This window comes from Manacus vitellinus, unplaced genomic scaffold (genome assembly GCF_001715985.3).
Source record: "Manacus vitellinus isolate BGI_N305 unplaced genomic scaffold, ASM171598v3 scaffold_3_pilon, whole genome shotgun sequence".
NCBI classification, from domain to species: domain Eukaryota; kingdom Metazoa; phylum Chordata; class Aves; order Passeriformes; family Pipridae; genus Manacus; species Manacus vitellinus.
Genome location: NW_021940535.1, coordinates 47,183,832 through 47,207,916, shown reverse-complemented (window position 1 = coordinate 47,207,916; position 24,085 = coordinate 47,183,832). Strand labels below are relative to the sequence as shown.

Here is a 24,085-nt window from a genome sequence, read left to right as displayed (position 1 = left end):
ATTAAACTTAAATAAGGAGGAGATGTCTTCCTTTTATCTTCAGTTCTTCCTAAATTATGTTTAAATTTGAGGCAAGGAAAATCTATTAAGCCTTTACTGGAACTTCAGTAATGAATGATAACTATCAGTTATCCAGAGCATCCCCAGATATCTATAGTCCTTCCCTTTCCCATCCCTTAAAACCCCCCAAACTACACTGATAGCAATTTATATCATTTATATGGCATAAGTTGCAGAGATAACTGTTCTTATTAAAACAGAAAGAAAGTATCAAGCTGATGAAATGGTGGTTTTCAGCAAACGCTGGCATGTCTGAAGCACTCTCTAGGTAATAAACATTATTGTAATCAAATATGTCCTAAATTCTTAGAATAAAATTACTGGCGTGACTTTCTATTTTTAAATTAAAAATTAACTCAAGGTCATTACACTTAATATGCTCCAATGGAGCCTCTGGAAATGAATCCTTACATTTTTCTGCAGGTGTGTTTAAGAGTCATTTAGGAGTTTGTTCTGTGCTTGCCACACGTCTGCCAGGCCTTTCAGGGATTTGCACCCACTGCAGCAGATTTGACAGCAGGTCCTTCACACCTGAGTCTTGCAACCCCCAGATCTCTGGAACTTCCATGAACTTGTACTTGCTGACCTTCAAATTTCCAGTGAGTGGGGAATCTGAAGTAAAAGCAACTTAAAAAAGGCTTTATTCTTTTCTTAAAAAATTATTTTGAAATCTGATGATATTGGCACTGCTACAGGGGCTATGAATAAAGCTCCCAGAAGCCAAATTACAGACATCTGGCTGCAGAGTTTTGGACTCCTACTTTTTTAAAGACAGAAAAGGCATCCAGTATTTGAACAAAAAGTGAGCTGTGAATTTTCACAGTGATATAGGGAGGATAATGTACCAAATTTCCTATTAATATGGTGATAAAAATACATCTGACTGACTGCTACTGGAAAGCTCAGGGAGCTGAAAACAGTGACTTAAAGTTCCCAAACATTGCATTGTGACACACACCTGAGAGAATTAGTTTTATTTTACCATATTGGCATTGGGAACAATATAATTTTGGTTTTGCTCACTTTAAAGCACATTATTAAGCATATTTCTAAGAAATTATTTTACCTATAAAATTCTAAATGCTGGCTTTAAAAATGCTTCAAAAATATGAGTACATGTTAATTTTAATGTAACTTAAATTTTTAGTTTTATCTTTTTCATTAGTGTTGAAAAGGCTTTGCTGTCCCCAAAGGCTTTGTGAGTGTGATATTTCTAGGATATAAATAATAAGGTAGAAGGAAGTTCTAATGGTTTTGCTATTTTTCGATCATTTTTATTAACGGTTCTGTACAACTTTGAAGATCTATTGCACTCTGTAAGTGCTAAGTATTATTTAATAGTAACTGTTTAAAATTACTGAAATAGAAGAGGTTATGGTCTTGGGGGCTGATTATGGAAATAATTGAATTTAAGCTCAGTCACTTACTGCCTCAGCCCAAAAGCCGTGCATCTTTCTAGGCATATGACTTTAGCATTGTTTATGTTGTAAAATACAGTTCTGGGTTGTAAAGGATTAATGGAAAGTAGGAGTAATGACTGATTATTTTTCTTAAGAAAGATTTTAGTTGAAATAATAAATGAAGAGAATTAATTGTAGACCTGAAAGTGTAAGTAAAGTCACTAAAGCTGCCTCACAGGGAGGGAGATTTAGCTGTCAATTTGTTTACACAATTTGAACCTTATTCAGTGTGTTGTAACGCTCATGTGGCTGAAATGACTGGAGTAGCTTAAATTTTGTCCAAATTTAAAACGTGGCATGAAATCCTTTCGTTCTGAAGAGCCATTTCCTAAATCTTGGGGTCATACCTGAACCTTATGTGACTATGTAGTACTTAAATGATATTATGATAGTTACCATGTATAGTCCCAGTCAGGCATTATTCTTATTATGTTGAAATAAGAAGTCCTCCTTGACCACAGAACTGTCACTTTCTCACTATGTCCTGGATACAGCTGTCCTTCCAGCCCAGATCCTCATTCCATAATATATTACAGCTGATGGCATACCTGGGTTCTGAAAGGTGCTTGCCTTAAAGAACCATTCCTTGTTCCTCCACATCACAGATGTTCAATGAATGCATTCAGTATATTGGTAAGTATCTGAACATTGTATTTTTCATCATTGTAGATGCCCACGTTGTGATTTGTCACTGACCTGAGTAAAGGCTTCTGTAGCCAGACCATGCTGCAATCAGTTACAGTCCAAATGTACTGTAATCCCGGGTAGCCAGGGTTATTTAGAAGGGAATTAATAGGCTTCAGACTGTGTGTGAAGTGAAAGCCTATTAACCACAGTAGGCTTTCTGCTATTTTGCTTATTTTTAATATTCTGGTGTGTTCTGCAGGCATTCACACACAAAGGGAGAGAGAGGTGTATGAAGTTCCTTTTACTGAATACTGCTTTTTCCATAATGAAATAATTACTCTTAGCCTTCTGACCAGAAAAAAGCTTATTTTAACCATATCGTAAGAAAATAAAAAAGGGTTGACATAACTGGGAGAGGACAGGGGTGAGGAGTACTAAAAATAGGTTGTTACCTAAAACCAGATTTTTTTTGTTTTGTTGTTTCAGAATCTTTTAAGTTATTTTATTAGTTTTCTAGAGATGTCATAACTTTGCGTAAAGAGCATCCCTAACCTACATGAGTTTGAAATAGTGCTGGGGAATCCAGGTTGCCATTTTCATCAGGCATAACCTTTTAGCTCCTGGGAATGTGGCACTTCTGTCCAGCTGGAGTGCTAATATCCCAGCCTTTCAGGGAGGCAGAATTCTGTATAGGCTCTATTAAGGTGTTTGTGTTGACCCCACATCTAAACGTTAGAAACTAGAAGTCTAATGCCATATTTGACCACCAATTGCTCCTTTCATGACTTCCTGCTTGGATTTTTTGCCTTATGTGAGTCAATTGCAGTTTATGGGACTTGAGGATAGAGACAATGAAGTCAAGTCAGGGGCTCATCAGAGAGGAAAGTTGGGAACATGAACTCTCAGAATCCATCATAGAATGGCATCAGTCCCATCAGAGTTAAAGGAAACTGGCCAAAGGGTGAGAGTACTTGAAGTTTGAGAAGAGATTAGTTCTAAAGTATAAATTGGTGAAGTTTGCTGGCTTTGATCTCTTGGAGCAGTGTATGAACAGGAAGTTCTCATGAGGCAAACAGAAGACATCTCTCTCCAAGAACAAGCCAGTTTCTTCTACCAGTGTTGTTACTCATTGGCTGTGGGAGGAAAACAGAGGACAACTTTTGTGGGAAGAGCACGAGCTTATATTGTATTAAAGTACATTCTAGTAGGTTTCTGTGGCTGAGTTTTGGTAGTGGGGGGGTACAGGGGGGGCTTCTCTCAGAATCTGCTAGAAGCTTCTCCTGTCCTGTGGAGCCAATAATAGTAACGCCTCTGTGATAACATATTTAAGAATAGAAGGTTGTTGCAGAGAAGAAATTCCAGCCAGGGAAGAGCAGAGGGAGAGTGAGAGAGCAGCTTTAGTGGGTACCTGGTATCTGCCCAGGGTCAACCCACTGCATACATATGTAAGCATATTCTAAAGGTGCAGTTTCATATTGCAGCTAATTAATCTGACTGCTGGTTACCTCTCTGGTGGTCACCATTCCCTTGCCTGTCACTGGTGCTGGGCTCCTGCCTCCTTTATGTTGATGTTGCAGAAAGCCAGTTCAGGGAGTTCAACAGGCAAAACCCCCTAAGTTTAAAATAGGGTAACTTAGGTAACTGCCCCAAGGCAGTTCACTAAGGAAAAAGAAGGAAGGAGTTGAAATCTCCCTTTGGGCCGTTGGATTACCTTCAGTGAGAAAAATACCCATCAGGGTGGACTTCCATGAGCAACTGGCTGCTCCAGGTTTGTGCTCATGGTGAACAAATGATCTTGCTTTTCCTACCCAGTTTCAGCTGTGGCTATGAGTTGGATCTGACTTGATTGAAAGCAAGCTCTGACTGGATTTGAAAGCAAGCTCATCTTCAAATACTGTCCCATGTGTCCATCAACAGCCGCCCCACTTTGTGAACCCCAAACCCAGCAGCCCAAACAAAGCACAACACAAATGATCTGCAAATTTTGAACTAATTCAGCATGTTATAATGATCCTGTAGCCTCTACTGTACAACCTCTACTTGCAGACAAGCCCAGGTGAATCAGCAAAACCTGATTGTTTTCATTGCTCTGGCAGGAATGGGTGGAATCTCATCTTTCTGCAACAACAGGTAGTTTGATCAATTTATGCTGACTGAGAAAAAGGAAAGTTAGATGGAATCTGGAAACAAAGTTCCAGTTTATTTAGTCATGTTGTACACAGCATTTCTTAGCATCTGTACACACTGCTGGAGCTGTAATGGTGGAATTTACCTCTTTGAGGGTAAATTGGAAAACCAGAGTTTATTGTGACTTTATTTACCAGAGTTTCAGTGCATTTTTTATTAAAGTTTGTTAGAACAGCTTGACTTTCAAACTAATTAAAACACTACTGTTTGTCTTCTTTCCAAAAATACTTTGTTTTGAATATTGCAACCACTTAGCTAAGAGGAGGAGTAATTAAAGGTATTCTCAAACTGTACAATTTAGTTTATTTAAAAATGCTTTATATAGTTTTTAGATGAAGTTATAAATGTTCACTTTGGAACTACCTGAAGATTAATAGTGATGCATTTGAAATGCATTATTTTTTTATTGATTCTTAATGTAGTAAATTACTGAAGTTATTTGGCAGCAAACAGAAATAGCCAGTGATGTTGTTCACATTTATTTTCCTGATAGCGTCACAATTTGCATTAATTGCATTGCAGCTGCACTCACTTATATTAAAAAGCTTCTACCATAATTAATCCTTTTTATTTCAAATCATTTTGGCACAATTTCTAGCAATAAACACTCATAAAAGACAGACACTTGAAAAATAACATACAAGTTTCTTCAATATACCTATTGCTGCTTTTCCTGACAAGGAATTATTGATAGGCTTCTAGGATCAAGTGTTGCAAGTGGTGAAGACTTAAGACCAGTTTGAAAAATGCTAAGTGGATTGTTTTGCATAAAAAATAGACAGGTTTTGAATTTGTGTAATTAACCTGTGTTTAGAAAATACCTTGATTTATGTCTACATTTGTATTTCAGTTGCATACATTATGGAAATTTAATTTATAATCCATTTAGCTGATGTGATCATAGTTTTTAGTGCTATCATTTATTAGTCCTTGTATATTAAATGCTCTAAAGGCTTAAACCTGCCTTGTGTAAAAAATTACACCTCTGCATTTACATTTTATGAGTCATAGATGGAATTCCATTTTAAATTCGGGTAGCTTTGATATATTTAAGGAATTACAATAGCTTTATTGTTACTAATGCAGGAACAGCAAACACTGACCTTATACATTGCAAATTAATGATTTATCCCTCTAGTTTGCTTTTAAAGTCAACTATACAAATGAGGATTTCGACTTCTACACCTTGAATAAATCATATGGCTCTAAATATAATGCACCCTTTGGCTTTGAACTCGTTATTCTTAATTCTTTTGCAAGGTCTAACTCACCTCATAGAAATGTTCTTTCAAAAGTTTAAGGAATTGTGTATATTTTTCTTAACGTCTTTGTTGGAATATCATTGAGCGATTAGAGCTACATTTATTCTTTTTTCCTTCCCCCCCCCCCATTGTGCTTCATTTTCTAAGTTTGCAGTAAATTGTGGAGGAATTAAGAAATGCCAAAGCACTGCTCTTGGAGAGTTAAAAGGGGAAGAATAATGATGTTACAGTGATGTTATGGTGGGGTTGCCTTTTCTGATCAGCCTGTCTGTGATTGCACTGATCTGTAAAGATTTGGTTGTCCTTGGGAGAGATGCTGATGTGGCAAACAGACTGGACAATGGGAATGGCTGTGGACAGAGAGCATGTGCTGGGAATATTTTGGGATTTTTTAAAGCAATGGTTCTTTATTCAGAATAGCTCTGAAGTTTCCATCTCTCCTTCTTTTGAGAGCTGCCATAAGAACTTTTTCCTTCCAGTCAGGAAGTTGTTACTGACTTAATGAAAAACCTGCAAAGTTGCTTTGCATGACATCAAAATGTGCTCATACAGTAGATGAACTGAGAGTGGTATTGCTGGAGTTCTGTGCATTTTTGAAAATTCTTGGGGATACATTCAGTTTACAATAAAAATACATTTTTCATGAGTGCTGCATATTTGGGTCAGGTGCAATTTTAGTTCAGTAATCTTTTGACAGGTGTAGCAGTGTCAGGTGTAGAAAGGGTCAGATGTATGATAAAGTCATAGCTGGTAAGCTCTCAGCTTGGAAATGAGGGGTGGTTTGATTGTGCCATTCATTCACCAAAAATGTGCAGCAGTGAATCTGTGTAACAGTTTGGATTAGTTTAAAATGTACTGGGTTTGCAGAGTTATATTTAAGGGGATGACTATCCCACATGTAGCAATTTATATGAATGGAAAAATATTGCTTGTTATGATGCTGATGGAAGTAAAGATGTTAACATTTTTTGTGAGGCATTCTTGATTCAGTTGCATTGTCCTTTAGCAAACTTTGCTTTTCTTGCCAATCTCTGTGATTTGGACAAGAAGATTAATGACAGATAAGCAGTGACCTTACATTTTAAATCACCACATAATTAAAATTTGTGAGATTTGGGGCCTTAGTGTTTCACAAGAATATACACATTTCAAACTTTGACTAAATATTCTTAAATTCATGCAATATCTGGGCTATTCCCATACCAGAAGAACCTACTCAGGCAGGTAGGTTCTCCACATTAAGAAGGAATTACAGAAGAGTTAAGAAATAGACAGTAGCCTTCAGAATTCCTGCATGTACAACAGTAAAATCTAATGTGCTTTTTTTAATTGCTTTCTTTTTCAGGCTCTTTATGAAAATATGCTGGTGGAGCTGCCATTTGCTAGTTTTTTCCTCTCAAAATTGCTTGGGACAAGTGCTGATGTTGATATTCATCATTTAGCTTCATTAGATCCAGAAATGTACAAAAATTTGCTTTTTCTCAAGAGCTACGAGGGGGATGTGGAAGAACTTGGACTGAACTTCACTGTGGTGAATAATGACCTTGGAGAAGCACAGGTAAGCTCTCAATTTTTTGTTCTTTTATGTATGACTGATGAATCATTACTACCCCTTCTAATTAATTTTTTAATTTAAATGTGATAGGAAACAACTATTAACGTGCTGTGATTCTGACTCAAGATTTGGAGTAGTCAGTAACTAACCATGTACTGAAAAAAATAACTTGATGATGACTTAAAGGTCTTGTGGTAAACTACAGTGATTATTTTATAACAGTCATACATACAAAGTTCTATTGCCTGAGATAATTTCTTGAACAAAATATTTTATGTTGGTTCTTCAATGGCACTTGAAATAATTGCAAAAGTTAGATGATATGTAAACCATAGAAGTACTGCCTGGTTTTGGAGTTGGAGTTAGCTGTCAAAATGGTTTTAAATACTGATTATAGAAATGATCCTTTATTGTGAGATAAGCATTGTCTCCTTTATCTGTAATTTTCAAGGTAGAGAGCCTGAAGTTTGACCGACCTTAATTTTTCTTTTTACACCTCTCCATTTTTTTAAAGTGTTGAGACACCTGATAAATCAGAGGGGATAAACGGTGTTCAGTGCTTCTAAAAAGCAGTTAGTTAGGTGCTTAAGTATGATATTTTTTTAATGCAATTGTACTGAATAATTTGATTATGGCTTTTGTTTGCTCTGTTGTGTGTGCTAAAGATCACTTACACTCTTAGTAGGAAATAAATGTCACTAGAGCTTTAATAGCCTGTCTTTATGTGCTAATGCAGTTAACCTCCTTAGGTAAAGCGTTTTGTCATGCTTGCTCTTTAATTTTTGAGGATTTAAAATGGTGTACTACTTATGGTCTGTTTATACTGGATTATGGTACATAATTGGCTCAAAAAAGTAAACTTGACCACACTGTGATGTGCAGCAGTGATGAACTGAGCCTCCTCTCTTGAGGAAGAAGCAGAGACTCTAGAAGGAGTTAAGCAGTTCTCTGGGGTTTCCCTTTGGTCAGGGAAGCTGAGAACTTCTGTGATGCAGCAGCACCACTGAGATGCAGTAACTAGTTCTGGAAGTTGTTAGGTTGAATCCTCTGCTGCCAGGACTTCTTCTTGAACAGCGTCAGGCTTGGACTTCATTTTACTCCTCTGTCATTCATTTTCTGTCATTTTGGAAGATCCTAATACCTGGATTGCATTAAGTTTTACAATAGTATCTCAGATTTGGGGTTCCTGCAGCATACTACAAGGGAGAGTCAACAGTTGCCTGATATAAGTAGTGTTTAACATTAAACATATGCCATATGTACTTTTCTCCCGTGGATTACACTCCCTGTATGAAACCATCTGACCTGCTCTGTCTTTAGAGAAACACTCAAAAACTTGAGAGAAAGACATGTGCAACAAATGCACCCAAAAGCACATTGTTAAAGCACCTGCTCTGCTGTACCCTGTGCTTTAAGTGACTGGTACTGAGGTCTGCAGTACCCAGGTTTGGGTTCTGGGTTGCAAAGCACACGAGGTGGTGGTTTCCAGTATAACCTGGGATTTTTAAGGAGGGGAAAGTCAAAATTCTAAAGCCATTTGTTTAACTGCACTTAAAATAATAGCTTTGTTGGTCACAGCTAATACCAGTCCAGTTTAGTATCTAATAAAAAATGAAAAGTAGCAAATATTTTCTGGAGGGGTTTTGGTTTCCATACTTCATACATCTACTCAGTATGTCCTCAAAAATTAGCCACACAAGTTAGAACCTACCTCAATAAAAGCACATAGAAAAGGGAAATAGCTCAGAAATAACATAAGGGGAGATCCAAGATCTACCTAATGCAACAAAAAGTTGTAAAAAGTGCATTCTTGCCAAGAAGCCCAGTTTGTTTGTTAAAATTCTCTGACGGCTATGGCATATTATCAAGACTTTTGATTTGTAATTTTTTGGCATAATTTTAAAAGGAAGATTAAATATAATAGTAAGTTACTGAGCTGCTAAATTAAATGTAAGTTAATATAAATATTCTGGTGCTGATTTGCTGTATTTATACTTGGAGAGAGAACACTGTACCCATGAAGTATAACCATCTTTTTATGGCACTGGCTGCATGTTCATGTAGTTCAACAGAACCTTGCTTCTTGTCACTGTCTGCTGCCTTTCAATACTAGAAGTTACTTCTTATACTTCATTTCATTACCTTAATAAAGCTCATGTGGGTAAATACATTTTGTCTGCTATTTGACTTGTAACCACTGCATACTAATTGATTGTGCCAAGGTAAGGCTAATTCACTTTAGGAAAAGAGCTTAATTTGCAGTCCTTATGTTGAATGTACATTATCTGTAGTTTTCAGCTAAACAACCACTTTAGTGTTTAATAAATTAGTGCCCAATAAATGCATCATAAATCTATCATTGTAAATAGCTGTCCTCGTGGCAGTGTCCATCCACCAACTGTGGCACAAAAGCATTATCTGCAATGAAAGACACATTCCAAAGGGGCTCTATTGCCTCTGTCAGTAGTAGAAGGTAGAAATTCTATTATCAGTGTATTGATTCCAATCCTGTAATGCGCTTTTAGATCCCATTAAACTATTGTCAAAGTGCATTCACCAGAAGTTGAAAAAGGTACTTAATAATTTGCACATTAGACCTGCTAATTAGGGGAGCTATGCCATCAACCTTATCTTCCAACCCCAAATAGCTTTGGCTTTTGATAAAGAACTATCTAATGCAGTGATACCAGCATACATTTCAACTGCCTGGGTCTCCTGCATAAAATGGTGGCCAGTAAAAAAGTCTCAAAAGGATGTCAGGTGCCTTCAAGTAGCAATGTATATTGATTTAATTTTTCCCTTTATCTTGTACATTAGATGGTAATAAAATGGTTATAAAAGGTCTGCAATAAGAATAAGGTTAACAAATTCAAGAAAATACCTTCTCTTTTCAGACCTCTCACCCTCCCTTTCTCTGAGTGAGAGGAGGGTGAGTTTTGTGGCTGTCCAGGGGAAGAGGGGAGGTTGTGAGTGTGCATTCCTCTCCCCTCAGAAACGTTAGGTGCTGTACTCCAGCGAGTCTTCTCCAGCATTGATTCCTGAGATTACATGGATCGGAAGCTGAGTGTGATCAGAAGACTATAAATAAAGTGGAAAAGCACAAACCCACAGGAAAGCACTATGATATACATGGCAGCAGTTCCTATGAAATCCATATCTTATGGAAGTTGGTGTTGGGACACCTTCTTGGGCATTTTAAACAGGCATGAATGCCATTGCTGTCTCTGAAAATATGCTGACTCAGTAAAGGGGAGTTCTTTGCCTTTAAATTTCTTTGAGAGAAAATTTTAAAGTCTTAAAAATAGTTCTGAAAGTTTCTGTCTTGGCAACCTCTGTAACAGGATACAGCAACTTAGATGAATTATTTTGGAGGTTTTTCAGAAGCAAAGCCTGATCCTTCTCAGGCAGATTCATAACACTTATAGCAAATGCATTGTTAGACACTGATATGCAATCTCCTACCTGGAACTCCTGCCTGAACATCTGGAAAGCAGATGACAGGGAATGAAAGAAAAAAACCACCTTTATTGGCTTATTTTCAGAATGAGGAAGAAACTTTAGAGGTGATAGGAAAAAAAGTGATCAGAGCCCAAGAAAAAAAGATACAATATTTTCATCTGTCCAGAAAACAAGTTTGTAGGAGTTCTTGACTGTGTAAGAGAGCTTTGTAAAATTGCACTGGAGGTTCTATGATTGTGTGAAGAGATACATGTCTAGTGTCTTCATGCACAAAGAAAGAATACTTAGATGACAGGAAAAAATATTTTTTCCTGAAGTACTTCCTACTTTATCCTCTAAATATTCCCTTTTTGTCTGTTGAATTGGGAAGCAGCTACAACTAGTGGTAGATCTGTGTGAGCAGCTGCAAGCTTAAAGTTTGTCTGCCAACAGAGACTTGCCTTTTTCTGCCCATCATCACATTGCAATTCTTTTTGTGACAGATTTGTCAGAAGGCAAATCCCCTGAATTCTGCTTGACAAACATGTTATTTACTGTTTTGCTGATTTTTGGTGTGTATTTAATTCATTATTATGATAATGTTCAAAATAGCAGATATAATAACTCAAAATGATTGTCTGAACTGTTCACTTGAACTACAGTCATATCTAAAACAGAGATTTACCTTTTTTTTTTTTTTTTACACAAACTGTGATGGTTTTCCTAAATAAGAATATAAATATAAGTTGATTACATTTTTAGTGTGTACCTGCAGAAACATATAATTGAATTCATAGCCAAGAAAATCCGAAGTGCAGGCAACTGTTGTTCGGAGTGTATCTCACCTTCATTCAGAGGCCTGATGCAATACTTCTGTCCACAGTACTAAAAAATGCAGATTTTTGAAAATCCTGACTTTTCAATTTGAAGACATACTTTGTGAGTAGGGATTCAAATTCAGTTATCTGGTATTGTCTGAATGGTCTGAATACTTGTCTAAATTATGTGTATGGTTTGATTGCCTTTAATAAGTGAGATTTTGATAATGAACCAAGTTAAAATGGTTCTGTTTGTTTGTTTGTTTGTTTAAACTCTAGATCTACAAAATAGAAACTAAAGTGATGACACAAGTCTGTAGTTTTCTAGTCTGGGCTGCCCCGTGTAACCTGTGTTATTGCCTTGCACCATCTAGTGGCGAAAATTGGATGGATAAAAGTGAAGATATAAGCTGATAAAGCTTTTAAGATGTATTAAGTTGTGCTGTGGCTTTTTGAGAAGGAACTCTTCAACAATCATTCCTGACTTTTACAATTAAGTGGGAATTGTGCAGTATTGTGCAGTAGTTCCTTTAAAACACCAGGGAACGTTGAATGACTGGAAGGTGAACTGCATCGACATTTACTGTAGCTTTACTCCTACCCAGTGTTACTGTTTTCTGTCTTCTGTTTTACATCCCTCTTAGCCTTTATGGCAGACTATATTTATTATTCATGCTACATTATCCCTTTTGTCTCAGTCTTGGATGATACTTTGACAGAAGAGTGGTAAAATTAATCTCACATTGACAAACTCTGAAAAGGATGGTCAGATCACTGGAAAACCCCAGGAAATGCAGTTAACTGAGTGCTGTACTCTTCCTTGTGGCAATGCAGGGCTGTGGGGAGGAAGGGGAGTACAGAAGTGTTGGATCGGAAATCAAGGTTTGCTAATTAAAAATATAAAAATAAAAGGAATAATAGGATTTGTTAAAAAAGAACACCCTTTGTCTTGTTTTCTAAAACTAGTGGTCAGAAAGAGTACAACACTTTTTTTCTCTTATTTCAGGAAGAGCATTATAGGGAGAGAATAGCTTTTATTACAGAATGAATACAACTTTCCTGACATCCCTAGAGCACTGTGGAGCTAATGCTGTTACAATGCAAATTTAAATTAATCTATGTCCTATTTGTGTTTGCTGACCTGCAGGGATGGTCAGATGTTTTACTTCACTTAGTTCTGGGATGAATCTTAAAATACAGCAGTTTTCTAAATCACCCTGCCAGTAGTTCTCTTTTGCTGTTTTAGGAAAGAGGCTAGTTCAAGCATATTTTTGTGTAAATACTGAGCTTACAGACATTATTTTTTGCAAATGTAGTAATATTTATTAGTCAGTCTGTTGTTGATGTCCCTATTCTTAAGAGAAGCTTGATGAGTTAGGTGATACAAATATGCTTTAATATGGCCCAATTCAGTGTGTCCATACCTCAGAGAGAGGGATTGTATTGGGTGCAGTAGTGTCAAAAGAACAAGGAATTCTGCAGTTTGGCAAAACAAGTAGAGAAGGTTTGTAAGTGGGCAGAAAGCAAAGTATTACTGGCATTGAGGTCTCAACACTGATTCGTTCATGTGGAACGTCATTGGTAGCTCTGATACTGTAAAGGTGAAGAGGACAAGAATTGAATAAGTAAGAGAAAGCTTTCTGATCTTGTTAGGTTTTGTAAAAGGGTATTTTATAGGAGGAAATCAAAGAAACCTAGCTTACTTTAGTTCAGTAAAAAAGTCTCTGGGAAGATTAATGACGTTGCTGCCCATAAGTAATACATCATGGATGTAATTGAGGAGGAAGGAAGGAGCTGGTTAAGCTATAGGACAGTACTGAAATTCCAGTGATAGTAAAATTACTGCAGTGGGATGAAACACAGTACATTTCTAGACTGCATTGTTGCCTCCAGTAGCAGAGGAGAAAGCAGGGCCCCTTCTCATCAGCTGTTTCTACTGTGGTATGGAACAAGTCCCATACTTATAATAATACTCCTTGTGGACTTCACCAGCAAAAATACCCTCACCCTCAGGCCCGTCAGTGGCCCCAGACACTGGCCTGGACCCCTGGAGTGGCCAGCTGGCTTGCAGAGAGAGCACTCCTGCCTCCTGTGTCCCTGGTTCTTGCTGAAGGGGACTCACTCAGAAGGGACCAAGCTGATGTGTGCAGGGTATGAAACAGTGACAGCTAAACTGACACCTTCCTTTTACATAATTCTTGCAGGAGTAGGGTATAAGCATAGTCAGTACAATCTGCACACAGAGATGATGGAGTATGGATGAGGTGTTTTACTGTAGGCATTAAGAAAAGCAAGAAGTTTGCAGTCCAAGGATTAAAGTGGGAAGTAAGATATATTTTTAACACCTTTTGTAATTCAGGTTGTGGTAGCTTATCAAAGAAGGTGGTAGATACTCCATCACAGGACTGCTTGTCTCTAACAAATGTGCTCTAACTCATCTATGGATTTATGAAGTTAAATACAGGAATCTCTAGACAGAATCCTCTGGCCTGTGTTACCTGGGAGGTCAGAATTCACAGGTCTTAATGGTCTCTTTCTCCTTAAAGAACTATGAATCAAGTAAAAATCTGAATGCTCAAAAGCACTATGAATTTTTAATCTTACCATTTTGCACATTTTGCTTAGCACTAGAACAGCTCACATTACTAGGTATCATGCTACCAAAGGAGCTATTCATGTGTTTGATTCCTGTGCTCTAAAGATGTCATCATTACCACAGACTGAAATGCACAGTTTTAAAAAAATTACTCCAGAATGTAGAAAAACAAATGGTTTCTGGAAGAGTTCAGAAGGTGACAGTATCTCAGCTTTTCAGGTTTTTTAGTTCTCCTGTTAGTACTCTATTAATCCCTTCCAGTTGGGCTGCTACTTCACCAAATTAACCTCATGCAGTAAAGACTAGAATATGCAAAGGCCTGTAGTGTTTTAATAACAATTACCCTTGATCCTTTGATCTTAATGCAATTACAGTATCTTTGGTTTGGGGGCTTTTCTTTAAAGACTCTTCCATTCTGAGGTACCTTGGTGTACTTGAAGGACAAAAGTTAAACTTCTCAGTAGAAAAAGAAATTTGTTTACTTGTTTTTTACTTTTGCTGAATGTACTGAGCATGTGTAGTTTAGATTTTCAGCAGTAGGAGTTGTGAATGCTGAGCATTCTGTAAATCAGGCTTGTATCAGAATCTAAATTTTGACTCAGTGGACATTGCTTTTACCATAATGTGACCCTGCAGAATCCACCAGCATGAAACAGTTAGAGAAGAATCCAGCCAGTGCCACACAGCTGCCCTAATCCAATGGGAAGGAGAATGCTGTGTGTGAGCTCTGTGCTTGTACAGGCTGCTCTTTCTTCCAGGGCACTAGGTGGCATCAGTGAAGCTGGGGTGAGATGGCCAAGGGGCATATTTTCACCTCAGTTTCTGTCTGACTTGGAGTGGTGAATTTAGTATTACACACTGTTCCTATTATAGAGCTCTGACTGTGCTAAATCTACTTTCTGGTGATAAACCATGGGGCCATGTGATCAGCTGCATTGGCAGCTGGAGGTCTAGGTCTAAAAACCAGATTCCATAGAATGTGCTCTTAGGATTAAACAGAAACAAAGCCCAACCTTCATAACTCGTCATCTTTTATCCTGTTTTGAGGTGAATATTCTTGAGCACATTCTAGTCGACCTCAAATATACACGACTTACTAGAATGTTTTGCAGTTCAATTTTACGGTTCCAGCACACAGAATGAAAGTTGCTGTGTTTGTAGGTGGTGGAGCTGAAGCCAGGTGGAAAAGACATTCCCGTTACCAGCGCCAACCGCATCGCCTACATCCACCTGGTGGCAGACTACAGGTTAAACAAACAAATCCGGCAGCATTGCCTGGCTTTCCGTCAGGGACTGGCCAATGTCGTGAATCTTGAGTGGCTTCGAATGTTTGATCAGCAGGAAATACAGGTACTTCTGCTTAAAACTGCAGAAAACAATTGCTTTAAACAGAAATAAATCCTGGGTTTTTTTCGCCTGTAATGTAATGGTCTAATTTCCTTCTCTGTTAGGTTCTGACTTCTGGTGCCCAGGTTCCTATTAGTTTGGATGATCTTAAATCTTTCACAAATTATTCAGGTAAGCATGTTTTGCTTATATAAAAACATGTATTATGACTGACTTGGGAATAAATAAGCTTGCTTTTTACCGTAGCTTTTAAGAAAAAGTTATAGGGTCATTCTTGTTACCTGTGGCCAAACTCTGTGGACAGGCCTGAATTTCAGAAGATTGGTTAAATTCACAATCCAGTTTTATAAATGCTGGGAAATAGAGATATGTAGTTTATTTTATTCACTCAAATGCAATTTTAGAGTGAATAGAGTGTGTTCCTTTTCTAAATTAAAGGTAGTCAATGATTGTGTCTGGTTGATCTGAAAATAAGTCTGCAAATGACTTTGGGATTGTTGTTTCTATTACCACATTCAGATACTTACCATTTCTCAGACAGTCTGAAGAGAGAGCTCATATTTTTTCCTTGTGAAAAATGCAAGGTATCTTACTTCATTCTTTCCCTGCATTTATCATGAATGTAATCAAAAAGTAGCTACTAAAATCATCGATTCACATCTGGGCTTTCCTCAAGGTAAGTTGATTCATTCAGTAACATCCTGGGTCTTGCAGATTTTGCACACTCTTGGAGTAATCTGGAGTTATTAGCTAAATGCTAAACTAAATGAATTCAGAGTATGATTCAATGAAGAAAACTTCTGTTAAGAAGCTGAGGGATACAGTAGCCATAGATAAGCAATGAAACTGAAAATGCAGTGATCAGAGATCTGTAGATACTGGAAATTAGCAATATCAGCCTGCTGGTTACAGTATTTTCCCCAAACTTTTCAGGATTTATGCTAGGTTTTCCTGAAGAATTTATTTGTTATATAAAACTATTCTGTCTATAAATCATTTACCTCTCATTGTAGGTGGCTACACAGCAGACCATCCTGTAATTAAAATATTCTGGAGAGTTGTTGAAAGCTTCACTGATGAAGAGAAACGCAAACTACTCAAATTTGTAACAAGCTGCTCTCGACCCCCTCTTCTGGGATTTAAGGTACATGTCCTCTGACTGCCTGGCAGGTTTCTGTAAATGCTGCAGATGTTGATCCAAGCTTTTCTCATCTGTAGGAATCTACAATTTGAGAAGAATATTCCTCTGTCACTACTGAAACAGCTTCAGTGTTTGCATTTGCATGTGTAATAAGTACAGTTTTAAAATACTAAATGAAGTGTTATTCTGTTGTTTTCTGTTTTAACTGCAAAACCTACAAACCCATTGGTCAGATCATTTGCTGTGTGTCATTGAAGGCCCTTGCTGCCATTTCATGTTCCTGTGCAGAAGCAGAATTGCTACCAGTTTCAAGGAACAGGTTGAGTTAAGAATAGTGTTTTTAAGTCAGGCAAAAGAGAAATGAGGATATAAAAGCAGCTGTTAAATTTGAACCACTTAAATTAACCATTTGAAGCAGGACATGTATTATGTTTTCTTCTAATTCACATTTACCTGCTTTTAGGTCACAGCTCAGTACCCTTTGTAGATAAATATTTTATTGCTATCTCCAGATTGCTGTTTACAGGGAAGCTTCAGTACGAAGAAAACTTTTTGTCTACTGCTGATAAAACTAAAGAGAGGCCAAGGCAAGGTGAAGACATTTTGAAACTAAATTCTGGGGATATTCTACCCATGAGTTTCACTGCACTGCAAAATTCTGGGTAAAAACCAGTCGTGAACTTCATTTCCTCTGAAATGTGGGAGCATTCAGTGCTGTGTGGTGGTGTTACCATAGGATGGCAACATATCCTCCATCTTCAATATCTGTAATCTATAGCTCAGCTACACTCCTTTTATAGACACACCTAGGAGAGGAACTGGCACTTTTAGTTGGCAATTTGTCTGACTGCTCCATGTATCAACTTCAGGTTGAAATGAATCATCTGAGACTCCACAAAACATACTAACCAGATCCCCTGTAACAGTAAAGAGCATCCATGGATTTGGATATGGAGACAATGGAGATGGCTGCTTAATCATGTGAATCCTATCTAGGGTATTCGTTGACTGATTTACGTGACTGATTATTTAAAAGCCTGCAAGAATTTCTCCTAAACTCCCCAAGACCATGTGAATATCACTGTACAGGACTCTAGCAATGAACAGGACAGCAGGAAGGACAATTAGAAAACTGTAGGATGAGACCAAGATAGAACAGTGCACATCAGTTGTGTGAGGGAGAACTGGGAAACAGCTGTGTGGAAACCAGTTAAACAGAAGTCTCCATTTGTTGTCATCCTCTTTAATTACAAGGGGAGAGGAGGAAATGCAGATGTAGGTACCCAGCTTTGAGGTAGCCAGTGTGACATTTGAAGAGATGGAGGAAATGAATCAAAAGTCTGAAAGTGTTAAGGCTGATGGTGACACAGCTAAATGTGGAAAGCTGAAGTTTGTGTGTGCACTTGGGAGATAGGCCACGAACTGACTTTTAACATATTTGGCTAGGACAAAATGGAACTGACTGCAGTAGTATCTTGTTAACAGGGATTTACCACCAAACCAGGGGCTTGCAGGAAATGTTTACCAGAAGAGGAAGTGGGTAACTGGTATTGTCATCAGCAGTAATGTCCTGTTAGCCTGTGACAGTGTGTCGTTTAATGCTTTGAAGGTGAAGAGTGTGAAGCCACAGGAGTGCTGAGTATTACTGGCCAAATAACTGAACATATGTATGTTGGTGGTAGATGATCTTCAAAATTTGTTTGCACTCTTGTAATATATTTGTCCTGTGTTTTTCTGAGGGAAACACAATTTCTGGGTTATCACTCTGAAATCTTCTGTATGCTTTATATTGTGGAACTGGCATGTTTTCTTCAAGTTAGTGCATGTTAATTTAAGATAAGGAAATGTCTTAACATTCATAGCTTATAGATAGCACAGTCTAGCTATGCATCATTTTAAAATTTTAAACTTTCACTGCCAGAGTCAGGTTCAGAATAACATTTACTAAAGCTAATCAAAGTTTAATAAGTTTAAAAAATGTCATTGTTACGGACAAAAAAAAAATCATTAAAGCGTGGTTGAAAATTGTTAAGTTCCAATCAGGTCACATAATAAATTGATGATACTTTTCACTTCCAAACTATTGCATTTTCCCGCTGTATAGTATTTAATTATGCAACAAATGGTGCCCTTGGCATGACATTTCAATTTAGAACTCCATTTTTCCATTTTTAAAGCTAAAGTAGGGGAATTCAATTAGCATTTTGAAAGGAACACTAAAAATGCAGCATTTTAGCTGTGAAATACTTTTAAGGCCTCCATTTGAACAATAATTTAGCTTAGAATCTCATTGACCTTTTGCCTTTGGAGCTGGAATTTTTCTCCAGTTTCTAAAATCAGAACTTTTTTACCTCAGGCAGGCATTTGATAAGATGAATACTGTCTTGCCAGCAAAAGCAGTGTTTTAGAGGTAAAAAAATAAATGTTTTTTTTCACTATACTCCTTCTCAGAAGAAAAAAAAGGGATATTATTAAAACAATTAAATATTACATACAAAATATTTTAAAGTGTGTTATCACATCAGAAGAGTAATCAGGATTTGACAAGGTTATATCATTATGGACTCACTCTGCATATCTATGTTATTTTTTTTTGTGGCATTGTAAATGTGTATGATAAACTGTATGAACAATAACAAATCATTATGTTCTCCTTAGAGCCAAATAAATTGCCTTGTGTTTTGCAAATCAGTGGATCTTGGTGGGGACAAGGTAGAGTGAGGTACTGCATAATTCAGGAGTGGTTTTGGTGCTACCAGGAATGAAAGAAAACACTATTTGAGTATGTAATTGTGACAGGTGTTAATCTAGTGATTTACTTCCTAGAAATGTGTGCCAGCTACTACAGAGTAGGTTTTGGCTTGTATATCTTTTTTTGACATGTTTTTTTTTGTTGTTGTTGCATTTTCCAGGAGTTATATCCTGCATTTTGCATTCACAATGGAGGATCTGATTTAGACAGGCTACCTACTGCCAGTACCTGCATGAACTTGCTGAAGCTTCCTGAGTTTTATGATGAGAATCTGATGAGAAGCAAACTTCTTTATGCCATTGAATGTGCTGCTGGATTTGAATTAAGCTGAGTCGAACTGATGCTTATTTGGATGATCTGCAGAGGAACTAACCAGTGCCTACTCTATAAGCAGCACCCATACCCAAGCAGTTTTAAGGGAATTCTATCTAGATTTCTGCAGCTCTTGTGTCTTATCAAATGCCCTCAAATAGGTTTCATTTCTAAACACGATTTCTTAGCTATCATTACTGAATATTATGTTGACACCGCTTTATGATTCAAAACAATGAATGCCGTGTGCAGTGTGGCTGATTTCTGTGTTTATGTGAAGAAAGAGCACATTTAAAGAACAGTGACATCTCAGTGAAATTAACCAAAGATGAAGCTTTGGCTTTGTGCTGTTCAAACATAAATAATATTACAAACTGGCAATAAAGTTGCATACCGTGTAGTGCATTGGGATGAGACAGGGCTAACATCCTGCAATTAATCTTTTAGATAGAAGGGAAGCAGATGTTTGCAGATATCCCAGAACTGAGGATGAAAATGCTCATTACTGGTAACCTAACATCTTTACTTGCGTTGTGGAATCGTTTACAAGTCAGAGAGAGATGGGCAATCACCAAGTGGTTGTGTGTACAGAGTGGGGAATGAGGGGCTGGAGACCAGCTGTGGAAAGGGACCCGGGGGTCCTTGTCCGTGGAAAATTGGATATGAGTCAGCAGTGCCCTGGCAGCCTGGCTGCATCATTACCACTTGGACACTGTTCTGAATGGATGTGAGTATCCAGGTTTTCTCTGTCCTGTTTCTGTCTTTTGTGCCCGTACAGGTTTTTTGGTTGGTTAGTTTATTTCAAATGAATCAGACTCCTATTGCATACACAGTACAAACAAAAATCATCACTTTGGAAAAATAAACATGTAACAATTATTAAAATTATTTGAACCAAAGTTATCAGGCTTTATCTTTTATATTTGAAGCCTGTGGTGTTCACATTCCTTTTCCCTATCATTTATTTCCATCTTAAATACCATATCTGTGCCGTAGAACTAATCAAATTAATTTTTTTTTTGTGATTAAAAAGCCTTTATATCCATCACCCTGCAGTATTTCTGCTGTGAAAAGTAAGTGGGAATATGCTGCTTAATAAAATTTGATATCTGGGGGAAAAATTGCTTTCATATGGAAGGAGCTGATCCTCTAGTAGTAGGCACATCGTAGGGTTTCATATGCAAACTGCAGTCAATTTAAAAAAGGAATTATAGTTCAGACTGTAAGATTCATAACTGCATCCCTCTGAACTTTAGTTTTATATTTTAAATCATCAAAAATTACAATCAAATTTGTATTCATCTCTTATGCAAAAAAATATTTTGCTGTTACTGGAAACTCCGCTGGATTTCCTATTTAATAAGCAGTAACCAGCAATATCCTTTTAAATGTGGGAAAACTGAGTGCTTTTAAGATGTTTACTAGTAACCATATAAAAATGTATAATTTCTTAATTTGGGTAATAAATGAAGTGTTAAAATACTATTTGTAGTCTTGATGTACAGAAATAAAACAATTGGTTTTCTTTTTGGTTTTGCTTTAGGCTTTTTATTTATGTTAAGTATTACATACCCAACCTATTCTTTATCCCAAATTCTTTTCTTGTATATTTTTCTACATAAATTATGGAACTTGTAAAGAAGTTGAAAAAGAGATCAGTAATAGTGGAACTGCCTCCTCCTAATTGCAAAACCTGAACACTTCTTTTAGATAGCATTATTTATTTTAGAACCTAATGCTTTAAATATTTTAAAATTATTTTTCAGTTCCATTATTTTGCTACATTGGGTAGTGTTGTATCTGTATTTTGTAAAATTAAATTAAATTTTTCTATTAAATATTTGTATTTTGAAGATTGTATTGGAGTCATGCCAAGTCCTGGTAACGTTTGCTTTCTGCTTTTCAAAAGGAGACAGTGCACACTATTCCTGTCTGTGACCAGGGAAGCAGCGGGTTCCACAGGGAGTTTAGGCTGGGGGAAGTGTGAGCTGCAGAGAGGTGTAACTGCAGGAATCACAGAGCTGCAGAAAACTTCCCTAGAGAACTTGAGTTGGCTGGAAATACTCCAACATTTTATTTCTTTGGTATGTAGCACTCGGTGACCTTGTTTGTATATTCTGTACAGTAAGTGTGAAATTCTGACACTGGCAGGTCACTGAGAACAGTTGTAGCCCAGATTTCATTCTGCAGGGCTGGAAGTCTGTGCTGCAACAGCTTCACCTCCCTCAGACTGCAGTGAGAGGAGTGGGGGGCTTTCCTTTGGCAACCAGTGCTTACACTTCTGCCAGCTGTTTTCAGAGAGTCAGGACGAAGCACAAGTTCCTGCTTTTCCATGATCTGTTGCTGGATATTTTAAGGAGCAAGGTATGAGAAGTAACACAGGCACGTAGTTAGTCATGTCCTGAGGAGCTGGAGGGTTGAAATGATCTCTCACAGCACTTATACAGCGAGAATTGTTTCTATAGGAAACTGGATTTTCTGTTTTTCAGAAGAAGAGCAAACTGTCTCCCAGTTGTGATGCTCCTAGAGTTTAGGTAGGCAGAGGCAGTAAACACCATGCAAGTAACCTGAAATATTCTTGTAGATTTGACCATCAGAGTTATGGCAGTAATAATTATGGGTTTGGGGTTGGTTTCTGTACAAGATAACCCTTACAGTAAATTTCTGTACTACAGTGTTTCGTCCTCCTAGTTCAGTACTTGTTTTTGGAAAAATGACAGCATTTTATGATTGGTTTTTGTTTTCAAATAAATTTGGGGTTATAATTTTGTAACCTGTTCTAAAACCATTTTTGTCAAGGTCTGTATGATGAAAGAGGTCACAAATTTTTCATCTCTACAGAATTAACAGGCATTAAAAATGGAATAAAGAAATAAAATTAGCAGTTGGTCTGTTTATCTCAATGAAATTTTTTTCCAGATAGGGGTTTAGTCCTATTAGCTGGATTAAAAAAAAAAACACCACAACAAACCACAACAGAAATGATTGGCCTTGTTCCTTCATCTCAGTTGTCTTCCATCATTGTCCCGAAAGCCAAACTTGCATAAATTTCATAAAACTCTTTCATGATTTCTAGGGAGCATTTGTATATCTACAAAAGAGGAAAGATTTTCCTCCAGTTTCTTGTGTAAACACTGAGCTGACAGAAGTTTGATTTGAACAGTGAGGATATCTTCAGTTATTTTTGTGTGGGCTGCTCTATAATTTAAAAAAAAGGAGAACTTCCCGATGCTATTAGTAGCAATGTGGACAGGTTTTTTGGTACCACTTGAATAATACAGCACAAACATCCTAATTTGATGCTATAACGTGGTATGGAATTCAAAGAAGACACTTTGAGTGCAGTGAGGTCATAAATTTCAGTTTATACCAAAAACTGTTTGTTAAATGCCAGTGAGACAGCACATACTCTTTTCACCACTGAAAAATAGTACAGCACAGAAAATAAAAGGAAAAAACAATAGAAGAATATTTTGTTGGATCTGTGATTTTTTTGTATTTATAATTATATGCAAAAACTCTACAACATTTGCTCATATACATGACTCTGTGTTAATAATGGTTTGTGATGTAAATGCTTGTTACTTTTTTTTTCATAATGCTTTGCCTGTCAGTGAAGGAGAGAAGAAATGAACATGGTCTGTAAAACTGATCAGGATATCTATATTTTTATGGACTTATGCTTTTGTGAATAAAATAATTTGAGTTTTCTTGAAACTCTGCAGAAACACTCTTTTCTTTCATTTTTTGCAGTAAATTGGGCATTTTCTTTTTAAAGATTGATGATACTGAATAGGTTTCAAAAGAGGCTGATATTAACTGCTCGTTGATCTGGAAGTTACTACTGTTGGAATAGGCTGCCCAGGGCAGTGGTGGAGTCACCATCCCTGGAGGGATTTAAAAGACATGTAGATGTGGCACTCAGGGACATGGTTTGGTGGTGGGCTTGGCAGGGCTGGGTTACTGGTTGGACTCGATGATCTGAGGTCTTTTACAACCTAAACTGTCCTATGATTCTACTGCTTCAGAATGATTTGTACCTTCAGTTTTTGAGCTGTGAAGTTCCCACTCTGTCAGCCAAGCTGCAGCTCTCAGGTTTGGCTTTGTTTCAGTGTGTCTTTCAAACAGCAGAGCTAACATCACTTGATGTGCTTTGAAGAGACTTCTTAGAACGAAACACCATGGATAAAAAACCTGAGAAGCTATAATTCATAGTGAAGAATGCTACTCTGTCAGTAAACATGTACAAAAACATCTCTTTCAGTTTCTTCTGGAATTTTAGCACATATGTGGGCTCCTCTGAAGGTGCAGTTTAATTTTTTTGTCTCCTTTGATAATTACAATTTTCTGCTTCCTTTTGCTTATTTATTTTCATTGCTAAATACGCTTTTAGTTCCACTGTAGTATTTATAAAGTTAATATTGTGCGTGTTTGTTTTTTAATACTTAGAAATAGCAGCATAAATAATTCAGCTTACCTGCCACTAAAATGTGATTAACATAAAATTACAGAAAACTCATCATGTGGGGC

General features: G+C 37.1%; 1 protein-coding gene across 1 annotated transcript in view; it reads left to right on the top strand.

Annotated features, from left to right (window-relative positions):
* Nucleotides 1-23,283, top strand: part of LOC103756424 (ubiquitin-protein ligase E3C) — a gene marked incomplete at its 5' end in the record, with an annotated part of 63,576 nt that extends 40,293 nt beyond the window's left edge. The window contains 5 exons of the mRNA XM_029961908.1: nucleotides 6,942-7,154; nucleotides 15,165-15,353; nucleotides 15,455-15,521; nucleotides 16,364-16,494; nucleotides 19,404-23,283. Coding sequence (XP_029817768.1) covers nucleotides 6,942-7,154; nucleotides 15,165-15,353; nucleotides 15,455-15,521; nucleotides 16,364-16,494; nucleotides 19,404-19,574 — 771 coding nt within the window. The remainder of the gene's footprint in view (nucleotides 1-6,941; nucleotides 7,155-15,164; nucleotides 15,354-15,454; nucleotides 15,522-16,363; nucleotides 16,495-19,403) is intronic.
* Nucleotides 23,284-24,085: the final 802 nt, after the last annotated feature.